This window comes from Drosophila novamexicana, unplaced genomic scaffold, assembly GCF_003285875.2.
Source record: "Drosophila novamexicana strain 15010-1031.04,08,12 unplaced genomic scaffold, DnovRS2.1 tig00000796-arrow-arrow-pilon, whole genome shotgun sequence".
NCBI classification, from domain to species: domain Eukaryota; kingdom Metazoa; phylum Arthropoda; class Insecta; order Diptera; family Drosophilidae; genus Drosophila; species Drosophila novamexicana.
In genome coordinates, this window is record NW_020824824.1 from 2,972 (window position 1) to 24,175 (window position 21,204).

At 34.7% G+C, this 21,204-nt stretch overlaps 1 protein-coding gene across 1 annotated transcript in view; it reads right to left on the minus strand.

The window, feature by feature from the left end:
• Positions 1-411: 411 nt before the first annotated feature.
• LOC115763962 overlaps positions 412-21,204 on the minus strand; it is a gene marked incomplete at its 3' end in the record, with an annotated part of 84,698 nt that continues 63,905 nt past the window's right edge. The window contains exons 8-9 of the mRNA XM_030706760.1: positions 9,443-9,567; positions 412-438 (exon numbers count right to left, since the gene is read on the minus strand). Of these exons, the coding sequence (XP_030562620.1) occupies positions 412-438; positions 9,443-9,567 (152 nt within the window). The remainder of the gene's footprint in view (positions 439-9,442; positions 9,568-21,204) is intronic.

The window sequence follows — 21,204 nt, forward strand, 5'->3', positions numbered from 1 at the left end:
TAAGTATAAATATCTCTTTAATTGCTTACATTTTTACTATATGTATAAAAAGAATTAAGTAATTCTGTCCGTGCTTAAAATAAAACTTTTCACACCATAATATTACAACTTTGAACCCCTTTTTTTTGCAATTTGGTATTAGTTTCTAAGAATACAAATTAGTGTGAGCATATATAACGATAATAGTTTTTAATGATTTCATGAGCTCATTTATAAATTGTGTGCGCTTGATGGCTTGATTACTTGAATTTTATTTGGCGTTGTATGTTAACTTTGAATTATTTTCACTGGAAACAAGGTTAAGAGGTACAGATATTCTTCGCCTGCGTGGGTTTCATTAAACTCAAGCAAAGATTGTGATTTTGTTCGTTTTAATATAACATTTTTGAGTGTTTCTGCCGTTCCTACTACTGTCTCAGATATTTCCGTTTTGTATTTCTGAAAGTAAATAAAATTAAAATTAGACGAAATTAAATAAAAGGAAAAATACTTTTGTGGCATAATTTGTTATTTTTTTTTTATATGTATAGGTAAGTTAAAAGGATTACCCATCAACAGAGCAGGTCACTCAGCAACCACGCATAAGTTGCATGATCTGTTTATTTTTTTCCGATATACGACACCATGCACGACGCAAAATGTCAGGGCTTTTAGAGAGAAGTGCTACCTTACATTATAAGAAATTATGTTCTTTAAAGTTAGTTACATTTTCGAAAATAACCCATTGGGAACCTACAAGCTCCTTAACTTCTTAATTGGCGCCTCACGGCAACAACATAACGTCACCACCGACGGCGGTAACTAAAAAATGTTTACAACAACAAACAACTAATCTGCAATAATAGTCTCTTCCGAAGCCAGCATAAGAACAAAAACCGCAACAATATATTTAGCTTATAGGAATTAAAAAAGAGCATTAAAGTAGACCAATAGGATCACTGCGAATTAATAGAAATTGGACAAAAAGAATTAAGTATGACATAGTCTCAAGACCAATTGCACACAATAGATAAATCGCATTAAAGAATACGCTTGCCGCTTAGAAAACCAGTCTTGAGGCAGAAATACAAAATTCGAATCCCAAGAAGAAGGAAAATACAAGGACGGAAATTCGAAACACGATTCCGTGCAGTGAAATCTTAGAGATTTTAAAATCTTTTCCCGACTTTGAGGGAAAATATGGGACATGAAAAAAAGTGGTATACACCACTTAAAAAAGTATGAAAATACGATGGTAGTTTGAAACATTATATAATGGGTATGTATGCATATACAAACATTTGCGTATCATGAGAAACAAATTAAGGGTCCAGATGACATGTTACTAGCGTCATTCGACAAGCTTTAAATTTCAAACCTATTATACATTTTTAACGGAACAAGAGATGTCGAAGCTCCATCAAGGAAATCGGACACTTTTGCCATACGAGGTAGACAAAATGCATACGTTACCTACGAACCAAATCATAAACTATTATTATGCTGAGAGTGCGAAAGGTTTAAGGAAATAGAGACAAAAGTTAAAAGATGGAAATGGCCAGTACAATGACGATGACTTCGCAGAATATGATCAGTTTAATTTTTTTACACAACTCCTTGCTACCACTCTGACGAACACAGTGACGCCTCAAGATCTGAACTATGCTACTTCTTGTCACAATGACATTGGCTTAACTGACTGACTACTCGAACGTTGACATCCTGGTTATAGATAGAGACACGACAATTTGGAAAGATTTTCAATGCTAAGAGCACTCGACTCGAAACAGCAAAATTTAAAAAATAATTTTCCTCATTCGTAAATTAGACAGACTTTTAGCAAAATAAAATATCACCATTGCACGCCAGAAGCATCAATCTATTAGGCAGCGTTTTAAAGAATCTTCGGACTTTGATGACTATGAAAGAACAAAAATGACAACAGAAGTTCATTGAATTTGAAAATAAATAAGTAAACATTAACACAAAAATACAAGAACAGTTATATAAACTAAATATTCTAATAGAATTAGCCAAGTAAATACAAACAAACACCAAACATTGCTTAAATTAAATAGGATATTGATTTAGGAACACGAAACTGTAATATTATCTGTTACAATCACAAAGATTAAAAATAAATAATAACCCAGCAATATTAGACTCCAATAACTTAATGAATGTAACCCAAATCAAGATTTTATTAAAAACCATTTACATTTTTTAATTAAGAATTCTGACTAATGAGTTATGCAACACCCTTCAAATAACAGACCACTAAGAAATATTAAGTTTACCCTACTTATAAAGACTGAGTATATAAAACGTGCGGTTTGCGAAGTAAAACGGCCCTTAATATTTGGATTGACAGTAACTATCTTATTGGTTTACTAAAATGCCTTTTTTAAATTCTAGAAAAAGCGTCAGGGGACTCGAGGTCAAGGAAATAATCTCAATCTTTTTGAAGATTTCAAGTCGGCCGACGATTATCCAAAACACAGAGTGTCACTAACCAATCACGCATAAGTAGCGTTTTCGGACATTGAAGGCAACAAAGTTGCGGACGATATACACCATTAACGAGGTCTACAATCGTTTTGCATCAATTTACCACTGTTGCAGGTGGAATTTTATAAATCGCTGAAATACGTCTTCATAAAATTCTTATGTAGAGCTTTGAAAATAAGTTTTAAAAAAATCTTTAAATCGTATTTTGCACCGAGGAAGCTCGGATTCTGCGAAAAGCCTGAAACACGTCTCAAATGATTTTTATAAAGATCCTTGGAAACGAATTTAAAAAAAGTGTGAAAATAAGTTCCGATCAGATGAAGAAGAAACAAATTTTTATAAAAAAAATGTTCCACCTTGCGGGTGAAATTACCAGAAACCTTCATCGATGCATTGATTTTTTGGGCTTAGTTTAAAGTTTTGTCCGATTTGCATCAAACAATCTTTTCAAAGCTCTACATAAGAACTTAATGAATATCTGTTTCAGCGATTTCACCGAATTGGCGGAAAACAGTTGAGTTGTTTTTTTACATATGAGAATTTATTTTAAACGTGCCACGGACACGTATAGTATAAAAGCTGTATAAATATGAGGAACACAGAACAAAATGGTACTATGCTCATAAAATTGAAACCGAAATCGGTACCCTTTCACTCACACCTTAAAATGCTTAAAATAGCTCTCAGCTACGGCCCTGCAAAAGCTTTTAACATTTCTGTTTGTTTGTGAGTTTAAACCTAAAAGCATAAAAACTGCACAGACTATTGCAATCAACAAACGAATTTTGTAAGTTGTTCGCGCCACAAGTTAATATGTAGTATTTAGTAACGATTTCAGCGCTATTTAGTATTTTGCTTACATTCCTTGAAATACTAATTGGATTTAATAACTATCGATATTGTCGATCGATGTATGTAGGCAGATATTGTATGCAGGGAATTGTATTTTATGGTGGAAGGGCCCTGTACACGACACCCAACAGCAGCAACGGCGACAGCAGTAGCGATAAATGCCAACAGCAGCGGCAGTTCGAGCCTAATAAATATAAGCCAAATTTTGTCTAATTAGTTCTTAAGCAGCACTACAAATAAACAGTTGTGTTTTTTTTTTTATAAAAACAATCATCAATTGTTTTAATTGGCGCCGAGCTGGGACCACCAATAAAGGCTAACGCGTCGCGAAATAAAAGTGCCTCAAAGCGCGAAAGTTCAAGTACTCCGAAAAGTGCCTCAAAAGGGAGCCACAGCGCGAGTGCAAGCCATAGAGACAATCCTTACTGCGTTATCCTCTAACATTTTCCGGTCGTAATCGCCAAACCCCCTGTAGTACCAGTTCGTAGGGTACACGTACTAGTGTCTCGCAGGATCCCCTGTCGCCCGCCGTTGCTACACCGCTTTGCCGTTACCCTGCGGGATTAAAAGGAAATAATCCAAAACCAGCGGTGGAGATTCGCCGAATGTTAATTAACGTGTAAGATTAGCGTTTAAGTGCCAAAAAAAATTAAATCAAGAAAACAAACAAAAATATTTTTATAAGATTAAAAACAAACTTAAAAGAAAAATTCATATTTTGGAATATTTCAAAATCGATACACCCTATTATTACATTTAGATTAAGTAATCTGAAAAGCTATTTACAAAACCCTTTTATAATGTTTATATTTTAGCATGCTCAAGAATCAAGTGCCCAATGACAAAACGTAAAACGATAAATAAACTAAACACTGCACTTGCAGTATAAAATACGCCAATTCTGCGACTCTCAAGGGACCCTCCATAATAGAAGGAGAGAACCAGCCACTGGTTCTTAAAAAACAAAAACAAAAAACGAAAAAAAAAAAAAAAAAAATCAAAAATAATAAAAAGCAAGAGTCTCAAGTTGTCGGATTCATAAAAAATGCAGGAAGAGGATCTTTCCGACGTGGTAGCTAATATGAAACTCGGTTCATATAGTAACCCGTACGCCAGTCCAGGGCTAAAGCTGATGATTTGTCTTAAATTAAGGCCGATATCCCGCTCACGAGTCGGACTCAGGGTGAAGATTCAGAAAAGCTTCCCGATATAACGCGTTTAAAAAAGGAATTCTCAGGAGATAAATCCGCATCCGGGTCATGGAAGAAAAACGTCGAAAGAATAATAGCCATTTATAAGGGCCAAGAGCATATCTATAAATATTATTTAATTACTCTAGCCATACGCTATAAAGTAATAGGAGAAGCGGATACTGTGCTGTCGTACAATACCGCAATGAATTGGCAAGCCATTTCCAAGTGTCTTACAAAACATTACACCGATAGGCGAGATTTAAAAACTGTCGAGTATCAGATTTTCTCACTGATACAGGGTCGTCCTCTCCGTTACCGAATTTTACCAAACGGTATACCACCAGTTGTCTTTGATTCTTAATCGGATAAGTGTTCAAGAAGACAAACCAGAAATATTAAGGGCTTTGACGAATAGTTACCGAGGCAAAGCCACGTTCCTGCGAGGTCTAAATGGGGATTTACCTCGACTCCTGGCTATCAAGGAGCCAAGAGATTTGAGCCACGCCCTGCATTTGTGCAGCTTAGTAGAGAACTAAGAACAGAGAAATTCTTTTATACCCAAAATTAGACAATAACCGCCACCTCTACCACCTAGACATTTTTCAGCTCACCCTAATCCCAAATACCAACCACCAAAATTATACAAAATAATAGCTCCGGACAGTGGAGAAGATTTGATCCGACACTGTATTACATACATCCCAAGACCAGTCGCGAACTACCAGACTACACAACCAACAATAAATCATACAGCCAAACAATTCCCTCAGCCGACATATGCAATACGCTACACCTCAACAGTTCTTTGGGCCTAGGTTCTTTGTCTAGACAACCCTTCCCAGCGCCTTCGCGCCCAATGGCTCCCAAGCCGGAGATGGTTCCATGCGGACCGGAAATATTAATTATATGAACAGGCCCCCGGCAAACGATTTCGTGCGTAAACGCCCCCTACCGCAACCATCGGACCTCCTCCGAAATTCTCACGACAGTTCCATATAGCTACTGAAGCTTTGGAGCCAGCGGAAGAAAAGACCGAACCGTGTGCTTTATATTCCACAGACGTTGATGAACAAGCCTATTTCGAAAGCGCAGAGTAAGAAGGAGCTACCGTTTTATCTGATCAGACCGCATGCGAAGGCACAATCGAATATAACCCGACCATGGTTGAGGCCTCAGATCTCCATTTTTTAGACTAAACGCAACGGAACGACCCTTAATTTCCTCATCGATACCGGTTCAAACCAAAATTATATCCAACCCTACTTAATTCAGAATCCTAAACGAACAAACAAAAATAACACAGAATAGCTACATAAGTTTGTTCTCTCAAAAAGATAGCCAATCAATAGTATGTTACCCACACTTAAAACCTTCCATGGGATATTATTAACGTTAAAAACGACATATTAATAATAAATGGTAACTATAAAATTAAAAAAAAAAAAAACAACTAGCAACTCAAGCGGTCAATAATATTAAAGTAAGAACTGAAAACATGTCAACCACACACTCAGTCTTGTTCGCAGACCCAGACGAAAAACTGACCTACACCACGAAAGTGTTAGGCGAGATAAGAACGACATCGGACTCTCCGGTGTATAGCAAGCATTACGCCTACCCTGCTTCTCTAAGAGGAGAAGTAGAAAAAAAATGACATCAGTTGTTATATTATAAGACCTTCACGGTCACCGTATGGGTGGTCCCTAAAAACAAGCGATGCGTCAGGAGAAAAGAAGCATCGTATATTCATCGACTATAGGAAATTTAACGCGGTAACAATTTCGGATCGGTATTCATTTAACAACCGATGCATCAAACTACGCTATCGGAGCAGTCTTAGAACAAGACGGTAAGCCTATCACCTACATATCGCGTACACTTTCCAAGCGGAAGAAAATTACGCCACGAATGAGAAGGAAATCCGTATTTGTACGGAACTTCAAAAGTAATAATATTCCCCGACCATCAACCTTTAACTTTCGCTCTTAGCAACAAGAACCACAATGGGAAACTCAAAAGGTGGAAAAGCTACCTTGAGGAGTACAATCATGAACTACGAAACAAACCAGGAACTTCAAACGTAATTTCGGACGCTTTGTCCAGTAATCCCCCAAGACCCCAAGTAAATAGCGCAAATGCAACGGTACATAGCGACAATAGCTCGTCACATAACCTTATACCCATTATGGAAGTTCCAATAAACGTCACCTTTGAGGACGAACAAACAGAAATAATAATAAAAGAGCACACCAGGGCTCCGGGAATGCAATAGAAAATAAAATAAATCTTGAGTAAATTATTTTTTCCCAGCATGAAACGTAAGGTAGAAACGATGGCAAAAAGCTTCAAAACTTGTAAGGAAAACAAGTAGGATAGGCACCCGCCTAGAGGCGAGCTGCAACCGACCACCCATTCCTCTAATCCCGTTCAAATTATTCATATAGATTTGTACACTACCGAAAGAAACATTGTCTTTACCGCCATAGACAAATTTTCTAAATACGCTCAAATAAAAATTATGAAATCAAAAGCAGCTAAAGACACCAAGCACCCACTTCGTGAGGTCATGATCGCCTTTGGTATGACGAAAATAGTTGTTATGGACAACGAGAAGTCATTAAATTCCGCATTTATCAAATTCCTTTTGGAGAACCAATTGAAAGAAACCGTCTACACGACACCGCCATACACCTCAGTAAGCAATGGGCAAGTTGAAAGATTCCATTAACTCTGACCGAAATAATGAGATGTGTAAAGAAGGATGACGGATGTGTAAATTTTTTCGGAACTCAGCATACTAGCGAACCTCAAGAATTAGAAGATACAAAAACAGCAAACGTAAAACCAATAGATATTTTTTGGAAACATACAAAACAGTATGAGACAGGAGACATAGTATATGTCAAGATAGACAAAAGATTAAGCTCAAAATTCACACCAAAGTACAGAAAAGAAAAAGTATCAGAAAATAGAAAAAACTACAATCAAAACACAAAATGGTAGAAATACCCACAAAAATAATATCAAAAGATAATATTTCACAGGCTATTCTTGCCGACCTGTTTCGGTTTGGCAACAATCATAGACTACTCACACAGCTCGCAGCTTATTACGATAAAAACAGGCGCTGCAGCCTTACAAAATGACAGAGAATTATCCACGTATTTGACGTAGAGGAATACGAAATGGCGTTTGGTAACCTTCCGAACAGATTAAACGAAATAGAAAGAAGACAGCCATTTTTCCCGTACCGAAACTGACCTACGACGGCTCAAAACCAACCCAACGAAAAGTTAGAGCAATAGAGGCTCTGGGCACAGCATGGAAATGGCTAGCCGGTACACCGGACCACAATGACCATGAAATTCCTATCACTAAAATGAACGAAAAATTGGAAAAAAATAATAATCAATTAGTTATAAATAGAGTCTTAAGCAAAATAATTAATGAATTAAGCGAAGTAGCAAATAATATAAAGTATATAATATAATCCGAAACAGAAAACAAAAAGTTTAAAGAAGAAGGCTACTATTCTAAAATATAAGCTTCATATTTTCAAAGAAGAATTAAATAATTTAATTTACGCTATCGATTGGGCTAAAACAAACACAATAAATTCTGTAATTTAGTCTGAAATAGAAATCGAAAAATTAACAAGCCTCCTAGAAAACGAAAATATACTATTCATTAACGCAGAAGAATTATTAGAATTTTCCAATATCAAAATAGTTAAAGCATACTCTATATTATAAGCACCCCATTGTTAACTAAAGAAATTTGAACGGCCATATTATTATAGCCAGTTAAAAAGAAAACAGAATAAATAAATTATAATTTGATAAAATTATTAAATGCAAACATATTTTCGGAATTAGAAAAAATTGTGAAGCCCATAACGATAAGGTTATTTGGAGTAAAAACAACTTGGTAAAATTAAGCAACGACATATGCATTACACTTCTGCTGAGAAGCCAGGTGGCAGATTGTACAATAGCTATTAGCCAACATGTGCCCGACCACGAAGGACTTTTAACCGGTACGATTCTGTCTCGATAAGGAGACAATGGACTTAAAGGGAACATTCCTCATCCAATTCGAAAACCCTACAGTAAGAATTGGAGAAGACTAGTACGTGACGCAAACAATGATGTTCGCAGAAGCAACTTAATGGCGAAAAAAAAAAAAACAAAAAAACAACGACAAACAAAAAACAAAACGAAGTTCTGTCGTTACAAATGTTGAACGAGATCAAAATTAACAACGCAAAAGAGCTGGAAACCCTTAGGAGCAGCAACACCAACGGTACGCTTTCAGGCACACTGCTCATCTTAATAGAGGCAGTAGTCGTTCGCCTGATTAGGCAAAGAAGCATCTCGCAACAAATCAACGGGGGATGCTACTCCAACACTACCCAAACACGCTATTACATCGCGTCCGAGGACGTTCGCGTATTAAAGGGGAGGAGTTAAGAACAGTTATTACAAATACTAAGAGGAACTACTCATGCACCCAGCCCAACGATCGCGACTGAGAGCCACCGTGGGACAGCTCCACCATGGGATTCAACCTGGACACCCGACACCAACCAATAAAGCGGCAACGGCGACAGCAGTAGCAGCGGCGACAAACCGACGGCGACAAAACGCTAACAGCAGCGGCAGTTCGAGCTAATTAAATTTTAAGCCAAATTTGTCTAGTTATTTCTTAAGCAGCACTACAAATAAACATTTGTGTTATTTAATAAAAAAATCGTCAATTGTGTTAATTTATATATGTATATGTATATATTCATTATATATGATTATCATTATATATGGCTACATCGAAACTTACGCTATCGGATGCCATAAATAATTTAAATGCCTCCATAAGTCTGTTAAATGGATATTAATTTAAACACCATTACTTACCTTAAATACTAAATTTGAAAATGTGGGTGTCTCCTCTGCCAAGGACATATCCGATTTCTTGCATTCTATGGGGCTATTATCCCTTTCATATTCTACTACAGTAGTGCCGGGTATTTGCCTGTTTCCTGTTTATCATTATAAAAATAAAAAATACGTGTTTAGTACAAAATTTATTTAAATGGAACTAAAATTAAAATAGCTATTGTTCTAAGGAAAAAGTGTTCCAGCTGATTGTGAAAGTTGAAACAATGACATTTTAATTTTATTATATATTTTGTTTAAAACAGCTGTTATATGAGTTAAGAACAGCGAATATGAATAGAAAGTAAAGCACCCAGCATACATAACCAATTATCGACACGCACGCCAAGTCAGCGGCAAAGGCCATAACAGCGGCAGCGGCGACAAACCTACCGCAAGATGACGCTAGTAGCAATACGAGGCTAATTAATATTAAATGAAACAATTGTCAAATTAGTTCGTAAGCACCACTCAAAATAATCAGTTGTGTTTTTTATAAAAAACTATTAACCATTGTTTAATTTGTGGTACATTAATAAAACCTAGGCAGAAAACCGATATTTATCTATTTTAACAAAACAGTACAAGCTTGCACTTCATTAAATCAATCTAAAGGGATCTAAATCTTTTTAAAGACGTACTGGTAATTAATCTTTATGCGACATAATATGTTTATTTGCGCACCGTGTTTGACTCGAAAAATAGGACCCTTGTCCTAAATATGTAATAAAATTATAAGATTTTCTTAACATGGAATTTTTTCAAATATACTGTTATTTTTATACACAAATATTTTTTATCTTCCTTTATTTACATTGTATTTTATTGAATAGATTTTCTTCAAAACTGTACAGTTCGTTTAGTAGCATTGAAAAATTATATTCAATTACCAGCTTTTCTAGTATTTTAATACCATTTTAATATTATCTACGCCGGGTAGAAAATTCCCCGAAATTTTTTGATAAACTCTTCGTTTTTTATTGGCGCATTATTGGCTATCATTCCAGCGCTTATTGTCCAACTTCTCAATAGTTATTGGACAAATATTCATTCCGGCATGGGCCTTGGACACTTGAAGATTGCTGTGGACAACTCGCCTTTCCCCTGGGGTTGAGACAACAAGTTGCAGACTCCGGGGAGACCTTTTCGAATAAAAGAGTGGAAGGACACTGTAATCGCATAAGAAACGCTTGGCTGAAATCAGTCGAGTCTGCCAGCGATATTTCGGGCAAAAGCTGGTCCCATCTCTGAATTGCGCTATCATGGCTTTTACCGTTTGATAGAATCTTTTGGATTCTCTTGAGGCCAATAAGGGGCAGTATTCTGGACCTTAAGCCCCAAGGACTCTAATGACTCTAAATTTTCTAATCGACCACATTTTTGCCAGGCGCTTCATCCCCGTGGTGGGGAAAGTTTATCTCAAACTACAGAATCAAACGGCTTGCTCCAGCCATTCTGTCATCTGTGTCACCACCGCACTAAGACCATACTCATTCGCATAGGTCTGCCAGGCGAACTTGACCAAAAATTCGGGAAAAGATAGGATTGGGGCGGTCTTTCAACTAATGCAATGACGGTGCAAGGCAAGTTAAAGCGATACATTCCATAATATCGATCGCCATCGGTATTTGCCACTGCTATCTTAAGAATAAATGAAGCCGGCATTGCGTAACGGCCATAAGATATGACTGATTTAAGGCACTGGAAAACTAAACAATAAATGCCGAAGTTTAAACTAATATCAGCATATTTATATCAATAAGTTGAAGAATAAATACCGTAACATGTAACGAGGACGTAGGTGTGCCCGGTAGGACGTAACCGATTAAGATTTAATAACTGTGGTGGTATACAAAATCGAATTAATGTATGTGGCGGTTACCCATTGGGGGTACTCAAACCGTCGGCTAGCACCCATCGGAAACCCTGCAGTGTCCCTTTAGTACTATTTGGTTGATACACAAAACACAGCCTTTAAGTTACTGTCCGTGGATTCAAATTTCTATACAGTTTTGGTCGACTTTTCGTAGAAATCTACTTCTATTTCTGTTCGACGCTAGCAAAGAATGGGTGGTCTTATTCACTTATGACAAATTTTTATTTTGAATAAAGAATATAGTATAGATATCATAATGATGTCATACAATTAACAATATATTATATCTATATAAATCTATATCTATATAAATATATTTAATTCGTTCAAAAGAATTTTTTTATTCAACAATTTTTTTTTTTATACATGACAACATACATATTTTCGAATACAAAAGCATATCATAGTTATTACAATGATGACATTCTCTGTAAATTACAATTTATTATATCTATAAGATTTACATAATTCGTTCAAAAATATTAATAACCAATAGTATTTTAGTTTCATTTATGACAAAATTTATGGATACAGAAAATTTAGAAACTTACTCAAATTTGGTAACTTTCGTCACTCGAATAAGCTGGCGGCCACTTACAACATTGGGGCGCATACTGCCTTCGGGTCGACTTGACTAATCACTTACAAATTATGCATGTTATGCTTACCCCCTACACCGGTCCATTGAAACCCAAAGCTGGGCGGCAGCCGAATTGCAAACGCTGCATATTTGCGTGCGACATTCTCACGGTCGCCACTTAGAGCTTAGGCCGATCCTATTTCAAGTGCGCATATACACTTAGTGACAAATGCACCACACTCACAACATACACTATACTTGGACATACACTTATATATTAACATATAGCGTATTGATATGTCTACGGCTCATATTCAACGCCTTATACATAAGCCTTGGCAACAAAGCGCACCACCTGCAAGTTATAACATGATATTCACCAACCGAAAACAAGAAACCTAAGTAGCCTAAAAATTCAATTATTGGTGACGATAACAATAGTGGTGTGAGACCAACCACCGCATTTTTAAATAAAGTTATATTTTTAAGACCATTAAAGGACAGGCCTTAAACGCAAATCGTAGCCAACGAAAACGGTCGAGCGCGAAAAGCAAAATCTTTTGAATTCGTATCCGCAAAAGGACATTCACAGATTAAACTAAGTCAATCAAAAACCCGACATTGCAATTATCTAGTGCTCAAGTAAGTATTGATCCTTTGGACAATCAGAGCTACTAGGTAGTGAATCTTGTTCACTACACAACAGTGTGTGTGCCCTTAGACTTGCGAATCCTTTGATCTCTGAAAGTCGCACTAACTCGTAACGTGCGCGAAATAACGCCATAACAAATCACCAAGAAAACAATAACAACAAAAGTGAAGGGAAAAAATGGCCCAACCAACAGAGCCAATACTCCAATCAAGCGAGCAACATCTGTCATAAGCACTGGGCCAGATAAGGCAAGTGCTAACATTCAATGGAGCCACAAAAGTTGTAAGCGCATTCAAAAGGCGCATCGATTTCATCATACAATTATATCCATAGAGATACAAATAGGAGGAAACGCACTGAGGGTCACGCTGCTATCCGCTACCAACACCTCGACTGAATTGAGGGCAGCGCTCATCTCGGAGTTTAAAACGCAAATACCATTCACTGGAAGTTTTCGTAAGTGTGTATATTTAATTATTTACAAGTAGCACAAAGAGAAGATGTATACGATTTAATATTGTACGATATCCGAGTTATCAAAACAATCCGGCTACTTCTAATAAAAATCGGGTTAACAATGACCATCGTGAGTATGGAAAAACTCAAAATTATAGTCAGACATCAAAACAACAGAACTATAATAATACCACACAGAAAGCAAAATCCCAGGTTGACAGACAAATCAAGAGAGACAAATCAAGAGTTTAGTCTTAATTACAGTACAATAATACTAAATCAAAGTATTTCGCTGAAACCCAGCAAACTCGGTTCTATTCATCAAAAATTTTGTTTACATAATTTGTCTGATTATTATGACTTGCTATTAGGTCGAGACTTCCTAGGGAGTTCTCAAGCCCTAATAAATTACAAAAACAAGTAAGAGGTTCTAGTCGGGAGCTCCCGACTAGGGGATACCCTGAACCCTCTTCTCCCAACATCAAATGCATATATATATATATATATATATATATATATATGTGGAGCATCGATTTCAGGGACCCCAAAAAGTGGGGGTTTTCTCTTTGGGGAATCATGATGGAACTTCTAAATTAACCTCTGGGAAATTTTAACGGTCTTAGAAGCATAGCCTCGTGACTTATGAGAAATTTTATATACAACCATTATTTTGGGTACACACCATGTAACGTGTTTTACGAGGACTCAGTTCCCGAAATACTCTCAGTATATAACATAAAAATTTTCCGTATAATGAACTTTATATATAAGGTCAGTTTTAGGAACAAAAACGCAGGGTTGCCATATGCAGACCTTTTTGCATAAGCAACGTGTATTATAAGGACACAGGAACGATGAGATTTGGTCCAGTTCACACTTCAATTTAGTAAATAACAGTCAAATAGCTGTCCCCAAAAACATACTGATTTTATATAAATATAGAGACTCATATATAGAGGTTATGAGGACTAGGGAACAGTGAATTTCGATAAAACTCACTAAACTAAATAAATATAACGCTAAACCACGTAAGACTCAGCAATATTTTATTAAATTTATACATTTTAAATTTAGTGGCAGACTGGCTTAATTGAAATTAAGAGTCAAATTTATTTTGAATGTAGTTTTGGATCACTTTAGGTTAAAGTAAAATTAATAATGTGAATTAACATAAATGACGTTATTAAATACATGCATTTAAAATGAATTTTTTTTTAATTCCAAAATTTTTTAACATAAATTAATATTAATATACGAAAAAGTATAATCCACTTATTTTAAATATGGTCAACATATTTATTATTTAATCTATTTGCGGAGTTCCTTGATTTAGCCTTGCGCTGATTATCTATCCATGTTTTTACTTGCGCCGGTGTCCTACATTTTAGATATGTAGAATTATTTATAACTGTGTTGCATTGATTAAGTGACGGCAATCCTTTAAGCGACAACAGGTCGCCAAAAGCCTGGTATATTTCTTCACGCTCTTCATTCGACCACCGGTTTCTTATCGTTTTTCCAAATGATGATCCTGTTAAATAATAGAGTTTAATACAATTTAGTGTGAAAAAGAATAACGTTTTAGTAATATAGAAAAATATTAAAAACTTTGCAGTCGGTTGCAACCGTCGCAATACTCAATCATAGACCAATAACAGATTAATACAGCCTACCAGAACAATTTATTAGGTGATATCAATTTTAAACATTCGCCACGCACCCAGTCAATCGTAGGCAAACTAATTTTTATCGATCTTCAGAGTAGTCCATCAATAGTATTCATGAAAAAGTTAGTCAAGCTCTAAGATTCTGTAAGATTTGCGATTGTGCAATTTAAAACGATTTTTAGGATTTACAACGCCCCCAGTGGTCGTCATTATATAATTGTAGCACTTTACCTATCGTGGATATATACGTGTATATATTTCAAGCCCAAAGTTTCTAACTTCAATGGGCCCGCAAAATAAGCACGATATATTTTTTCACTTTGCGAATGAGGATAAATAGGACAGACTAATCGCAATGCATGTAAGCACGTGACAAAAATATGTAGGTTGCAATTCAATACTCACTACTTGGACGCTTTCCTTTTGCATTGGATTTTTCTACAATTTCATCATCGGAAATATTAAATTCGCTTTCTGATCGCTGTTCAGAATAATCTGATTCCGAATCCTCTAAAGGATCATCTGCAAAATACATTTTAAGTATAATGTAAAAACATTGACAATAGGGCTTATTGGATAAGTAATTATTAGATAAGTTAAAATATTATATTCTACACAATAACTACACTTAGTATCACTCACAACCTTGATGAATATATTTACTCACTTTCTTTTAACTGATCAAGGGCTACTGTGTTTTCATCCTCAACATTATTTCCAAGAGCTGCCATAAGCATCTGGGATACTTCGGCAATCTCCGCTACTGTTACAGGGATTCTGTAGATTTCTTTGTGTATATCTTTATGATGACCCATAAAATTGGCAAGCCTATCAATTTGGACATCTTCGACGTTAAGCATCGATGTATAGGTAGCTAAATGCTTTCGAAGCATCGTTCCCCTTAAGGCCCCTGGGCAGCGAGCCCCACACTCCAGGGCAAATCTTTTTAGAATGGGGCAAGCCCGTACATACTGCTTTGCTAAAGGCTTGGCGTTAGGCACGCTAAATATGTAATCATTATTTTTCTTAACACCAGCTCTTTTACGATATTTAAGAATAGTTTCAATACAATACTTGTCAAACGGTGTGAGCAGCACTGGCACAGTTCGATTTAGTTTTCCACGGATAGTCAACCTTGTGTATTTTTGAGCAATTTCTCTAGTTTCTTTCGTGAGACGGTCGAAGTTTTCTTTATCCACATTTTCATCGATGGCGTGGCCTGTTAGATAGTTCTCAATTGTTAGTCTTTCAATTTCACCAGCTCTACGGCGGTTAAAAATTTGAAGGCCAATTAGTGTGCTTTGTATTAACGATGTCCATGACAAAAAATCAAACTTAATTTTCAGCACACTAAGAGAATTTTCAGACTTTTTTATCACATAATCAAAAAGTTTTTTGATGTCTTCTTTACATGGTAAGATAGTTGGTAGAGCTCTCTTTTTCTTTGACTGATCTTCTATAGCTTTTTTGTTTATAAAAAGAGGGATTTCGGTTTCCCATAGAACAAGAAAATCTTTAATTATTTTTTTTTTTTCATGATTTTGTGTTTTTATGCAATGAGTCCATAATATTTTTGCGCACTTTTTAATTAAAGTTGTAAGGTTCGTTGCGACTGAAGGTGTTTTAAAAAACAACAAAGAAGAGTCCCACTGAGCCACTTTTCTGATACAAGATATCATTAAATCCAAATGTTTGGGATTAATGGCGTCTTTAAGTTCCTGTATCTCATTGGGTTCAGATTTTTTTATTTCACATAATAGTCTGCTTAGCAATCTCATGTTTGCTCTGATCATATCGTACTGAAGTTCGCCGTGCTTCATAGATTCTGCGTTTGCGAATAAAACAATCAATTCATCATATATCAGATTCCGAGAAATTGGATCATCATTTAAAACAGGCATTATTTTTGTGCGCACAACGTCGTTTGCACTTTTATGCATAAAGCCGGTTTTGGAGCGACCTTGTTTAAGCAAGTCACGAGTTCCTTTCTTATGATCGCTGCCTTTGCAATTATTAATATGACTTCGTATTGTGCTTTTGGGAAAAAATCCAGAACATCCCTTGCAACATATGAAATCAACAACTTCATTTTAGAATTAACTCGCTTTTGACGGGGCACGATTAGAGTTCCATTATTTAACGATGCATCGATATTATGGATATAATCACCATTTTTTCTAATTTCATCAATAAGTAATCTCCGAGTTTTGTCATTTTTCGGCAGGCATATGAATTTTTGTACTTGCGGCTCATTTTTATGAACAAGCTGCAAGTGACGAGCGAATTTTGTTTGCAACTTATTGCAAAATAAGCAAAAATGTTTCTTACAATTTTTTTGGGTTTTCGCAGTTTGAATAATCAAATCCCTGACATCACTTAGTGGAGTTTCAGTTGTGTAAGTAAAAACTTGTTTATTGGTTGAATTATTTAAAATGCTGGACTGGTTAGTTATATCCGGAGTATAACTGGAATCGAATCCATGAGTGGAATCTGGACAGTTAGTATTAAGCGATTGAAATGTATCATTTATCGTTGAATGATTTTGATTTTTTGCCGATGAATCTAGCCTATCATAGCCAAATTCGTTAAGTAGTTCCAAAGATCTTCTATTAGTCGATGAATTTTTAGTTGTATTGATAAATTCTTCGGATGCATCTATTTGAATATATTTAATAATAAATATATAACGAGGAATCCATATTAATTATTACTGGACATAATTCAATATTTTAAGTAAATATTTCGTATCTAATATAGTAGCACCAGGAGCTGTGCCTATATACATATTTAAGAACATTTATTTTACTTAACTTTCAGACCTGTAAGGATGTGATAGTATGACATAGTGTATACCTCCACTTCACTTGCAGTTAATTAATCATTCGGATGTGTCTCTATTACATCTTATATTTTAATGTATACAATTATTTTTATATTACGTTAAGCAGAATGAACGTTATTAAAAAATGTATATCTGTACTGATCATGATAAGCATTTTATTTATATATAGATAAATATTTATATTTTTCATTACCTTTACTAGAAACATATTAATATGAGACGAGAACAAGACAGCTGATAGGAACACAAACTAGCTGGAACGAACACGAATCAGTTAACAAACTATAAATTGGGTGATGTCAAGTATATAAAGTTAGCATTAGTAAATAAATATTAAAATTAGCAAAAAACGGTTTAGATATGTCGGGAGGCATATAGCTTAAAAGAGAATATACTAATCCAAGTAACGCAATGACGGATTGTTTCTTTGATATAGTAATTTTATGATAAGTTAATCAGATCTTACCAATATGAAAAATTTTTAATTCATAACATATAAGGTATTGAATCTTTTAATGTATATCTTCAGATTCTGGCTTTGAAACTGTGCTAATCAAAATTATACACATTTAACGCTTAAAATTGTGAAGGATTGCATTTATTTGCTGTGTCACTATTTGACTTATCTTTAAAAGTCAAATTTAACATTAGAATTTTAAACGGACGTTAATATTGCAAGTACTGGATTTATCTTCATTCGTTGCTGATTCACTTTCATTTAATTTAGTGCCTGCTTCTAGTGTCTATAAATATTTTAGGTATAAGGGAAAGTTTCCTTTCATTTTTGTTTCATAATTTTGTGTTTAATTGCAATGAGTCCATAATATTTTTGCTTACTCTTTTATTAAAGTTGTAAGGTTCGTTGCGACTGAAGGTGTTTTTAAAAAAAACTTCGAAGAACTGAGCAACTTTTCTGATACAAGATATTAAATCCAAATGTTTGGGATAAATGGCGTCTTTAAGTTCCTATATCTCATTGGAATCCGATTTTTTATTTCATGTAATAGTCTGCTTATCAATTTCATTTTTGCTCTGATCATATCGTACTGAAGGTCGCCGTGCTTCATAGAGTCTACGTTTGCAAATAAAATAACGTCACTTGCACTTTTATGCATTGGGCAGGTTTTAGATCGACCTTGTTTAAGCAAGTCACGAGTTCGTTTTTTATGTTCGCTGCCGTTGCAATTATTTATGACTCCGCATTGTGGTTTTGGGGAAAAATCCAGAACATCCCTTGCAACATTTGACAAAATATTAGTCTTTAGAGTTAACTGGCTTTTGACAGGGCATGATTAGAGTTTCGTTATTTAATTATGCATCGATATTATCGATTTTATCGCTATTTTTCCAAATCTCAATAATAAGTTATCTGCTAATTATATCATTTTTCAAGGGTCATAAAAATGTTTTTACTTGCAGCTAATTATTATGTACGAACTGCAAGTGACGAGCTAATTTTGTTTGTAATTTATTACAGAAAAAGCAAAAATAAAAGTTACAATTTTTTGGGTTTTCGCAGTTGGAATAATCAAATCCCTTACATCACTTAGTGGAGTTACAGTTGTGTACGTTGAACCTTTTTTGTGTTGGAACACTTTATATAGTGCTGGACTTACTTATATCCGCAGTATAGTTGGAATCAACTACTTGGGTGGAACGTAGATAATTAGTACCAAGCGATTGATATGTATAGAATGCTTTTGCTTTTTTGATGGTGAGACTGGCCAACAAGAGGCCAGGCAAGGGATAAGTATTTTATTTATACATTTATTTCTTTTACATATTAATATAAGACGGACACAAGACAGCTGAATCAAACACATAATAGCTGGAGCAAACACAAAACAGGTAAGAATCCATAAGGTGAGTATTCTCAAGTATATAAAGTTAGCTTTAGTTAAAATATACAAATATATATAAATAATATAAATAATATATAATAAGGATGTACGTCAGAAGGCATATGGCGTACAAGAGAATATTCTAATTTAAGAAATGTAATGACAAATTGTGTATATTATATAGTATTTTTATGATAATTTCCTCAGATGTTGCCAATATGATTAACTCATAATACAATTTAAGACTGAACACTCAATAATAAATATATCACAATATATAACTCTGCCAGAAATTTTATGCAAATGATTTTTTATTTAGTCCTATTGGGCTTAATTTACTTATTTGCATACATACCGAAAGCTTCAAATTGGCCCGGGTTGCACTTATTTGTTGTGTCACTTTCTAAATTAAAGTCTGCTACTGGCGCGCCTTTAAAAGACAATGTTAATTAATTAATTTTAATATGACGTTAGTGTTTTACTTACTGGATTTATCTTCGTTAGTTGTTGATTCACTTTCACTGAACTTAGTGGCTGCTTCTAGTAATTCTATAAATATTTTATGTATTATTAATTTAAAAGTAACAAAATTGTTATATATGTACACACCATTATTAAGTTTCTGACATTGCTTCTCCAATATTTCTCGATCTTCTAAAGAAATATAAGAACATATACATACAAATACATATAATTATTGAAGGGAGAAATGTCAAGCCCAACTTACCATTCGAATCAATAATTTCCGCTTCAAAACTGCCTTTGCTGAATTTTGCAATGCAAATTTTACACCCTTCGTCTATTTTAATTTTTTTTTTTGGCAATACATAATATTGCTCGCACTTAATTAAGAAATACATCCTCTCGCACGCTTTCCAGAAATTTAATGGCGCCAAGTTTTCGAGCTACGCGACGAGTCAACACACGACAAGTCAAGTCATTTCTGTAAATATACTTTTAAGGCAGCTCTGCACTATCAAATTGAATACTCGAAACGCGTTCATTTTGCTCGTTTAATGGTAATCGATATTTATGCAATTAAAATAAGAGTAAAATAAGATGTGAGAAATATATTTGATTGATGATGGATGGTGATCACGAAAGCGGTCATAAAGAATAACTGCTAGCGGAAATAACTGTTTTAATTGGGAAAAAAATTAAGCCCATTTTTTGTTAATAGATTCTTATTTTCATGCTACTATCGATATCTTACTTACATGTGAAGCAAGGTTTGTATTACGTCATAATACAAATAGAAAATACATTTTACTCTTCATGCATTATTATTAAACATTTCATGTTGCTTAATTAAACTAAGTTAATAATAATGCTTATAAATATTAAATAATTATTTCACTAAATTACCTATAGATGCCCGATTAATTGTAAGCATTTTTAACTAAAGACTCTAACTTAAAAATACGTTTTACATATATGGGCCTTGTACGTGATTTGAGTTAATAAAAAAACCAAGCTTATAAATAAAAAATTTGTTTTATTTTTTTATACTAAAATCACGTACAAATATATTTATAACAAAATTTTATTAGGTAAGAGTCGATAGTTAAATTTTCTTACGATAACTTGACTTTGGTCAAGATATCTTGAAAAAAAAAAATTATTTTTTCTTACAACTTAATTATCGACCAATCGTTCCTCTAGCAATTATACGTTAAAATGGTCCGATGTTGACATGATTTTGCGTATATATGAGGAGTATAGTATAACTAATAAGTGCCGAGTTTGGTCAAGATATTTTAAAATACGAAAAAATTTGTCATACAACAACTTAGTTTTCGACCGATCGTCCCCATGGCTGCTATATGT